General features: G+C 38.8%; 1 protein-coding gene across 1 annotated transcript in view; it reads right to left on the reverse strand.

The window, feature by feature from the left end:
• The window catches only part of ARL8A (ARF like GTPase 8A), a 39,391-nt gene extending 33,953 nt beyond the window's left edge, over positions 1 to 5,438 (reverse strand). The window contains exon 1 of the mRNA XM_070941603.1: positions 5,118 to 5,438. Within this exon, the coding sequence (XP_070797704.1) occupies positions 5,118 to 5,240 (123 nt within the window). The 5' untranslated portion in view covers positions 5,241 to 5,438. The remainder of the gene's footprint in view (positions 1 to 5,117) is intronic.
• Positions 5,439 to 9,721: the final 4,283 nt, after the last annotated feature.

Genomic DNA, 9,721 nt, shown 5'->3' on the forward strand with positions numbered 1-9,721 from the left:
AAAGCGACAGTCAAAAACATTTATTTATAGAATTTGTATATCATTCTATCTCAAGATTCTGGATGGCACAGATGCTTTAGTTACTTTTTGAAGGTAACGTATGATACAAATGTGATAAATAAAATATTTATTTTATTTGTATCCTGACATTATTTTTACAAATAATTCAAGGTGGTGAACATATCCAACACAACTTCCTTCTCCTGTTTTTACCACAATAACAACCCTGTGAGGTGGCTGGGACTGAGAGAGAGTGACTGGCCCAAAGTCATCTAACTATCTTTCATGGCTAAGACGTTACTGGAACTCACTATCTTCTGTTTTACCCTAACCAAAATTGACTCTCCAGTTTGTTACATCTATTCCCCAAAAATAGCCACGGAGAAAGGGGTTATAATTATGAAAAGCTTCACCATCTACTTTCCACCACAAGCTTTTAGCCCCTATATGGTATTGTGCATGATAGCTATCCTAAGACCTATTTGATGTTGCCTTAGCTGAACATCTGTCAGGCTCCAACTCTGTCCTAGGTCAAGGATACATTGCTTTAAAAAAGAAAAGGGGGGATTTCTTTACACTGGTGCTTCCAGATGTGACTATTTTTAAGATTAGCCTAAAAATCAGCCTGTAATTTTCCCCTCTACCAATGAGCTTCCTGCTCATTCGACATTCAAGACTTGTTCGGTCTGTTTTCCTGGAAAACTTTGAACAATCAGAGAGCAAACACAATGACATCAGATGTTCAAAGAGCAAAACCTGACTTGCTGAAAATGAAGGTTCTTTTTATTTGTAAAAATAATTTATTTGCTACTTTTTAAAAGACAGAACAAGTTTACTTAAAATACACTTATAAGTGCCTTACTAATATCATAATTAACATTTTAAAATTCTACTCAAAATCCTCATGTCCTACTTGTAACATTTTTTAAAAATTCTACAATACACAGCCTAAAGACTGCTTTCTAGCCACAATGTTCACAAATAACATGCTTTCAGTTACATTTCCCTGGAATATAAAACACTCTCAGAAACAACTTCCTTTTTTTTCTAAACAAACCTCTAACCTTAACCCCCCCCCCCCTTACACAAGTATATATAGAGCAATTGTATACATTGAAAGGAAAATTCTATATAGCATCACTTAAGAGTCTGCAGCTCGCAAGTGTCTGTTACTATTGCGATAAAGACTTTGAGAGAGCATGTGTCCAAGGACAGTCAGCCTGATTTGCAAAATGGCTATTGTATTGGTGATGATGTTTAGAAAAATCATGCTAGAGCAAATGTGCTCTAGCTTGCCTGATAAGATGATGATGATGATGGATGATGATAATAGTAGTAGTAGTAGTAGTAACTCTAACACAAATTAACACGATTATAACTATGACATACAATGCAACAGTCTGTTGTTTTTCTTACCTGCTTGCAAGGAAGAAAATTACTGGACAACAAATATTTTAAACATTTAGTATACATTCTCTTTATAATCTGTACAATAAATCTGTAAGGTGGATCAGTATCAGTATAATATTGGTACAATATGGGTGGAGACATAGTCAGACTAATGTGACTAAGGCCACATTATGCAATACATTAATGGAGGAGTGCCTTGAATCAAAGATTTCTCAATCCACACTTTCACATATGGGATGAATGAGTTCCCTCTTACAAAGACATGAAATTTCACATTACACCCACATCAGATTTTTAAAGACAACTAGATATACATTCCAATCAAATTATTACTAGTTACGTATTTAACAAATGTTAAAATACCAAGTGTTCTAGTATATATATTAGAGATCTTGTCACTCTCTCTCAGCCCAAGCTATCTCACAGAATTAGCATATGGGGAAATAGGAGGCAAGAGTATTAAATATGTTCACTGCCTTAAATTGTATATTAAAAAGGGGGTAATAAAATAGGTCGGAATTGAAAAATAATCAAATGATTCAAAGTGCAGATTGTTCAAAGAAGCAGAAGAAACAATAGATCATAAACTCAGTTCATGCAAGACGATTATACAAATTGAGTGTAATGAACAAAATAAAACAGTCAAAATGATTCACTGGAATATATGTAAAACATATGTAAAAAGTATTACGTGCCAGTAATGAGAAATTGGTGGGAACACAGAGATGAAAAACTGGTTACAAATGAGAAGGTAAAAAAATTGTAGGATTTCAGAATACAAACTGATAAAGTCTTGGTTCATAATAAACAAATTTAACTGTGGTTGAAAAGAATAAAGTGTTTTGGGGAAATATTAAGAATTGACTTTGATATAACTGGGCAAAATATAAAGAATTGACAAGTTGCAGGAACTGGTTAGAAAGGGTTTATCTTGACAGTAAAAGACTTTGCTCAAATCTATCTCAAACAAGGCCTGGAAATATTCTTCACTTTCGTTAAATCAAGCTACTAATGGGCAGAGAAATTCACTTGTTTACACCAAGAATAATCACTAAAATTATTCTAAGATCCACTAAGATGCTCAATTTACAACTACAATTGGGACTGGAAATCGTAAGTTCTTTTGCAGTCCTAAATTGAGACACCCACATTGGGCAGTCGTTAAACAAATAACAACAGTTGTTAACATGGTCATTAAGTGAACAGTGTGATTATTAAATCAAATCCATTGTCTTGAATGGGTGGGGATTTTTTTGCCAGAAAAAGCGATGCAAATCACGGCCAGTCGTAAAGGTGAGCCAATTGCCAAATGCCAAAAATCTGGTCATATGATTGTGCATGTGGGTATGTGACATTTTATGAAGGGCAGAAGTGCTTTATAAGATGTAAAGTACCCATTCCAAGGCCGTCATAACTCTGAATAGTCATAAAATAATGTGTCATAAGTCAAGGACTACTTGTCTCTTTCTCTTCATTATCTTAGAGATAAAAGGAGATGAGTATTTTACTTATCCTAAGGTGTCAGATAGATAGTATTACTTATCCAACTTGATATCCAAAATACTTGGATGGTACATTATCAGAAAATCCAGAGCTGCAGGGTAGATTGGATAATGAAGAAAATTCCTCAAGAAAGTATTGTAATGGCAAGCCATCTCTATATGATTAACAAGAAAACTACATGGACATATTGATGAAGTCACCAAGAATCACAACTTCAAGTTCAAAGAAAATAAGACTTTTAATGCCTGGGACAGTGTAGGAAAGAAAATTAATATCAAGCACATTAGAAAATGCAGGTACAAGTTTCTATCTTCAAAACAAGCAATGGCAGAGACCTTCACTAATTATTTGCCATATCCATGGTTTGTCCAGTAGCCAGTGCTGAATTAGTGAGCAGTAACAAAGCACATCATGTTTCGCAGAATTTCCTATTTAGCATATTATCAATTTATTCACTCAGGTCTCCAGTATTCAGAAAACAACATCAAACATCTTGGGAAATTATGTATTAATTATTACAAATTCTTCCACAACAAACAAAGTAGTAACAAAAGAGAGAATCCCAGTTAGCATAAACTCTAGAGCACAGATTTTATTCAAAATCAAGTATCTGAAAATATAACTTTTAATTTAGAAACATGTTAAATTTGAGTTTCCAGTATTTATTCCACTACAATAAATTATTTACAATATAACTTAAAATATTGTGCCCCAAAACAGAAAAATGCCAGTCATGATTTTTTTAAAATAAAGAAAGCACAATAAGCTTGTCTCTACTACTGCATCTTAAAATGGCTCCATTAAAACTATAGTAATGGGAAAATATAGTAGGAACATATATTAGTGCAATCTTCATGTCTACTGACTTCTACCAACTAAAATGCTCAGTATTCAGAGAAAGCTGCCACGTGAATCTGATCTGATCCATGCTTTAATTTTCTTCCCAGGAACAGGATAAGATCAAAGAAGTTCAGTTTTACAATTGACAGACAACAGTGTAAATATGCAGGAATAAATATGCAGGGCCAGCTACGTGTGAGGCCCTGAGGACGGAAAGCTTTGGATTGCTATCAGTATTCCCAATGGTCAATGTTCTCCATCCCATATGCTCTCTAATGTCTTCCTTGGCCCTTTCCATAAATGCATACTTTGAAGCCATTACTGCAGATGCATAGAAGGGAGGCAGGAGAAAAAAAACCTGCAAGGCAGACTAAGTCAAAATATCCAGAGTAAGGATATTTTCTGCAGCTGTACAGTTATGGTTCCTCAAAGCAGCTTCTTAAAATGTATTCCTCCAAGATATTTCAACAGCAAATCCTACTGTAATGTTAAATTCACTTAAAATAAAAGATCACTCACACACAGATGCATGCACATACATAGTGTTAACTGACATATTGATTTGGAAAGATGGAGATAAAATTACCATTCACCACAGAAGATGAAACAGCATCCTTCTGCCGCCGCCACCCCCCCTCCGCCCCCCTCTGGGACCTACTCAAACATACATTTCAGGCACCACAAAAGCAGAAGACTATCAAACAGATCAAATGCAGAGGGAACATTCAGAACTGAGGTATTAGGATAAAAACAAAATGCAACATTTTTTTTTCCTTTTTGTGATCTCTTTCGCATCTCAGGACCACCACCTATGTGAAGGTGGGGTGGGGTGGTGGATAATGTGACCTGAAAGGCTTTGCTCATGTTGAATACGCTATTTCCATTGATATCCTGGAAGGACAGAATAGCGTGAAAGGAGAGCAACTACCCCCCCCCCCTTTTTTTTTTTTTGCAGAAAGAGAAAAAGGGAGGATTTCATCACTGGGAAGAGGAAAGGAAAGCAGTAATGTCCCCTTATTAGACAAGTGGGTAGATGGCTTTCCTTGAAAGAATATGAGCTTTTCTCTTTCCCTGGGCGGAGGGAGGCCTCCCTCCTGCTAAGACTGAGAGATGCCCAAGCATGAGAAGGTGGCAGCTGCCTTCATCGGGACCGACGTTCCCCAACGAGGTGCCCACCACCCAATACTCCCCGGGATTACGGCACCAGCACTGTGAGCCAAGGCATCCGAAGGCCTAGCTGGCAATCTTGAGAGCTGCAGTCCCAATTACACCTATTCACATCTGGACGGCCTGGGGACGAATGCTCGGTGCTACCTCCCCCCACCCCACCCCACCCCGGGCCCGGCCGTCACCCGGCATCTTACCGCGATCACGTTGACGAAGGTGGTCTTGCCCGAGTACTGCAGCCCCACCAGGGTCAGCTCCATCTCCTCCTTCCAGAAGAGCGCCCGGAACCAGTCCAGCAGCTTCGTGAAGAGCGCCAGCATCCTGCCTTCGACTCCCGGCCCCGATCGTTCAGCGCAGCCAGGCCCAGCGCCTTTATTCTTTCCCCCCGGAACGATCCGGCCTTGCCGCTACAGCCGCCGGGGTCTATAGCTCGCCTCGCTCCAGTCGCTCAGCAGTGCTGATGGGTGGGGTCAGTCAGCAGCTCTCCGGCCGGGGTGGAGCCGCTGATCTCGACGGTCTCTGGCGCCCAACCCAGCAGTGGCCTCTAGAGAAGCGGAGGACTCCGCGCCGAGGCGAGAACCTCGATTCCTTCTGCCGAGGCCTAGGACGCAGTCGGACGTCAGATCTACTTTCCTTTGCGGTAGAAGCTGAAGATCCGCCCGAGCCAATGGCTGAGGCAGGCTGGCGTTCGTCTGACACACGCCAGCGAGTCACGTTTCAGAGGGTTGTGTGAAGCCGACCGTGTGATTAATTTATGGTTTACCGGGCGTAGGGGGAACCTTCGGAAATTAGGTTAATTGAATAAATCACGGTTAAAATAATCAAGGGCAAATCTGTTGGGCAAAAACACAGCCATTCGGGCAGCACTCGCTAAGGCTCGGGATTGTTGCACAAAAATCCGTTTCTGATTCAGAGAAATGTCCCTGTTGTAACCATGAGAGTAAAAAATAAAATAAATAAATTGCAGATGCCAGTTTGGAGCTTCGATTGTGTCCCACTTGGTAAGTACAGGCGACCAGTGGTGGGATTCAGCCAGTTCGCACCACTTCGGGAGAACCGGTTGTTAACTTTCTGAGCAGTTTGGTGAACTGGTTGTTGGAAGAAATCATTAGGGCAGAGAACCGGTTGTTAAATTATTTCAATCCCACCACTGCAGGCGACTGATGAGGAGGCAAAGAACTAGGGCCTTGAAATGGTCATTGCTTTATTGCAGGACGGAAACGCCAGCTGTCTTGGAGAAGGTACTGGGTTCATCCCTTACCTCTCAAGGACTCAACAGTTGGGATTCTTGTTGCCCTATCATCAACCTTCTCTTTTGCAGGAAGATGGTAGAGAAGCTAGTGAGATGGTAATTACAAAGAACCTTGGGAAAAGCAGTTTGTCTGGATACACACACAGACAGACACAACCCCGCTGTCAGGATTTAGATCTGGATCTAGATAGAGCACAAATACTGCATTCATTGCTTTCATGAATGGTATGTGGTGGGATTTAAATATGGGAAATGTGACAATCCCTGTCCTCTAGATCTCTCAAAAGTCTTTAGTACTATACTCTCTAGGGGGCACAGTAGCTCATGAGGTTAGAATGCTAGGCTAACGATCGGCAGCCTTGAGTTCGAGACCTGTTGCTGCCGCGGAGTGGGGTGAGCTCCCGTCACACGCTCCACCTTCTGCCAACCTAGCAGTTCAAGAGGACCGCAAACAGATAAATAGGTACCACTTTGGTGGACAATTTCACAGGAATGCAAAAGGCATCCCCAACTGGGCGTCCCCTGCGCAACTGGTAAATCCTTTCACCACAGAAGCATTTGGGTGCTTCCAACACAGAAGCATTACTATGCCCTCAACCACAATATCCTTATTAACTACTTACAATGGTTGAAAGATTCTAAAGGTAGCCCTTGACTTACAACCATTCGTTTAGGGACCATTACAATGGTGCTGTAAAAGTGACTTATGACCAGTTCTCACACGACTGTTGTAATATCTCCATGGTCACATGATCAAAATTCGGGTGCTTGGCAACTGGCATGTATTTATAATAGTTGCACTATCCCATGGATTTAGTCCTACCTATTTGAAGCTATTTTCTCCATGCTACAAATCAGGAGCTCTAGTGTTCCTCAAAGGAGTTATTATGAAGTCTGACCTTGAGTCTGTTGGAATATACAAGAGTAAGAATACTTCTTGGTGGAATTCCCTCTTCTTTGAAATGCAGGTCAGTTCTTCTCATCTCTGCTTCAGGAAGAGACTAAACACTTATTTTTATACTGAAATAACTCCTGTTAAGATTCTGGTTTTACGATTGGTGCTTTTGGATTTTTTTCTTGCTGATGTTTTATTGTTGCTTATGGATTTTATATTTTATGGAGAACTGTATTTTTGTAATTGTCAGATTTTATTGCTTATGTTGTCTTACAAGGTTAACTATAGCAGCCTGGTTTTACTGGGAGGTAGCAGGGTTTATATATGGTAAACAAATAAATATGAATACTTATCGGACCAAGTGGTCTAAAATTCAAATATTGCTAGCATTAACTCATGAATTTAACAAGCAGTTTTTGAAAAATATGTGTGACCTGTTTGTGCAGGTGTGACAATTTGATGATTTCAACTTGCTTTCTTAGAGAAATGGCAAAGAAAGACAAATAGCAGAAGCTACTAAATGAAGTGGAGTCAATCAGTTTAAATTTTATGGTTCATTTGCCATCTGAAAGATTGCTTTAATCAGGTTTCATTCTCCAATACGGTAGTGTAATTGCATGTCTTCCTTCAAATTATGCTTTTTCAAAAGCCTTTAATTTCTGCTTCCACCTATAACTCTTGTTTTCTTCACTCTTGCCAATCAGGGTCAAAAGACACTTCTATTCTAAACTATGGTAAAATGCAAGGTACAATTTATCTTTTGAACCATTGCCATACTATAGAGCAGAATTCACTTTTATGGGATCTTTGTTTTTTTGTTTTTAAAAAGCTAAGATCCATCAACCAGATAAAGTAAAAGGTAGTGGCTTAAAAGATAAAGCCAGCTGCTTTCTGCACTCCTTAAACTAAATCCTGAATGATCTGCATACTATATAAAAATACAAATCTGTATCTGAGTTAGCACAAATAAGGAGTGTTACGCTTTAATTATAGGAGGAGCAAACAGCTATTTTGTTCCCACTGAAAAAAAATTGAGATCATTGCCTCTTCCAAATCCTTCAAAAAACTATAGGAAGGCTGTAATTTAATTTTGATCAATCTGTACCTTAGAAAGTTAGACAAAATAGCATTGTCTCTCGTATATTATAACTGCAACCTCTCAACTCTATTTATCAAATTTATATAGCTGCCCATCTCACAAATGTGATCCTGGGGAGTCTACAATAAAACAAATGGTTAAAAACAAGCATAAACAACCTCTAGAAGCAATTAAATATACATAAAATTGTGAGAGAATGGACCCACATCCTATACAGGTAGTCTTTACTTACCAACCATGTTTAGGAATCTCAGTTCCATTGCTTAAATGACATGGTCAAAGTGAAATGCCATGTGGCGTGCTGACTTACAACAGTTCCACCTGCTATCATTAAGCAACTCACCTGCAGTTGCTGAGCATGTTACATAACTGCAACTTTGCAATTCCTGTTTCCTTCCCAATTGAGTTTATTTTTTATTATTTTTTTAATTTATTGAATTTGTATTGCCACCTATTCGCACATGGAGGCTCAAGGCAGCTTACAGAATATAAAACATCATTTAAAACAATAAAACTAATAAAAAAGGATCAAATAAATTATAATATAATAATATAATAATATAATAAATATGATATATGATATAATACATATAATATAATAAATATGATATGATGATATGATATATGATATGATATGATATGATATGATATGATATGATATGATAATCACCCCCGCCCCGGCGACAGCAGATCACACGAGCCATTTAATGGGCTCCATCCTGCTCTGGGTTCCCCAGGCCCGCTGGCAGAACCAGGTCTTCAGCGCCTTCTTTTGCTTGTTGGAAGCCGGCTGACAAGTTTGCAAAAGATAATTCTGTGACTGTGACTGTGACTGTGAGATGCTGCAAACATTATAAATGAACACCAGTTGCAAAGTGCCTAAATGTGATTGCATGGCCATGGGGACCCTACAATAGCTTCAACTTTGAGGACTTGTTATAAATCACCATTGTAACTTTGAATAGTTACTGAATGAGTGGTCAATAAGTGAGGACCAACTGAATACAATATAGCCATCTTGTAGGCTCCCTGTCTCCATGCAATTGCCCAGGCTACTGGAGAAAACTTGTTTTAAGAGATTTCTAGAAAATTAATATGGTTGGAGCTAAACATTTCCAGACAGTTTCCATGACAGAAAAGGCTCATCCCCTTGGGTCCCATCAGATGGAATTTTTTAGCAGACGGGACCCATAACCTATCCTTCCTACTAGATCTGATGGGACAGGTAGATGATATAACGGGGGAGGTGGTCTAGCAAATGACCTGGTCCCATTTCATGTACTTTTAAAGCTCTAAAGATTCTGGCCAGATGGAAGACCAATACTGTTCAGTGAATTTATTATATAATGACATTATCCATACTGCTATGAATAAAACTCCTGAGATATTTAAAATCTTAAGAATAAGGATTATCCTTCCACAATATTTATGCAGTAATAATGCTGGTTAGATTTACAGAACAAAGTAACCTTTCCACTAAGTCTACTGAATGGGAAACTTGTCATTTTTAAGAAGTATTTTTAAGAAATTTAATAAATAAATAAATAAATAAATA

The sequence above is a fragment of the Pituophis catenifer genome, unplaced genomic scaffold (genome assembly GCF_029215685.1).
Source record: "Pituophis catenifer annectens isolate HBS135680 unplaced genomic scaffold, rPitCat1.0.hap2 SCAF_3, whole genome shotgun sequence".
Lineage (NCBI taxonomy): Eukaryota > Metazoa > Chordata > Lepidosauria > Squamata > Colubridae > Pituophis > Pituophis catenifer.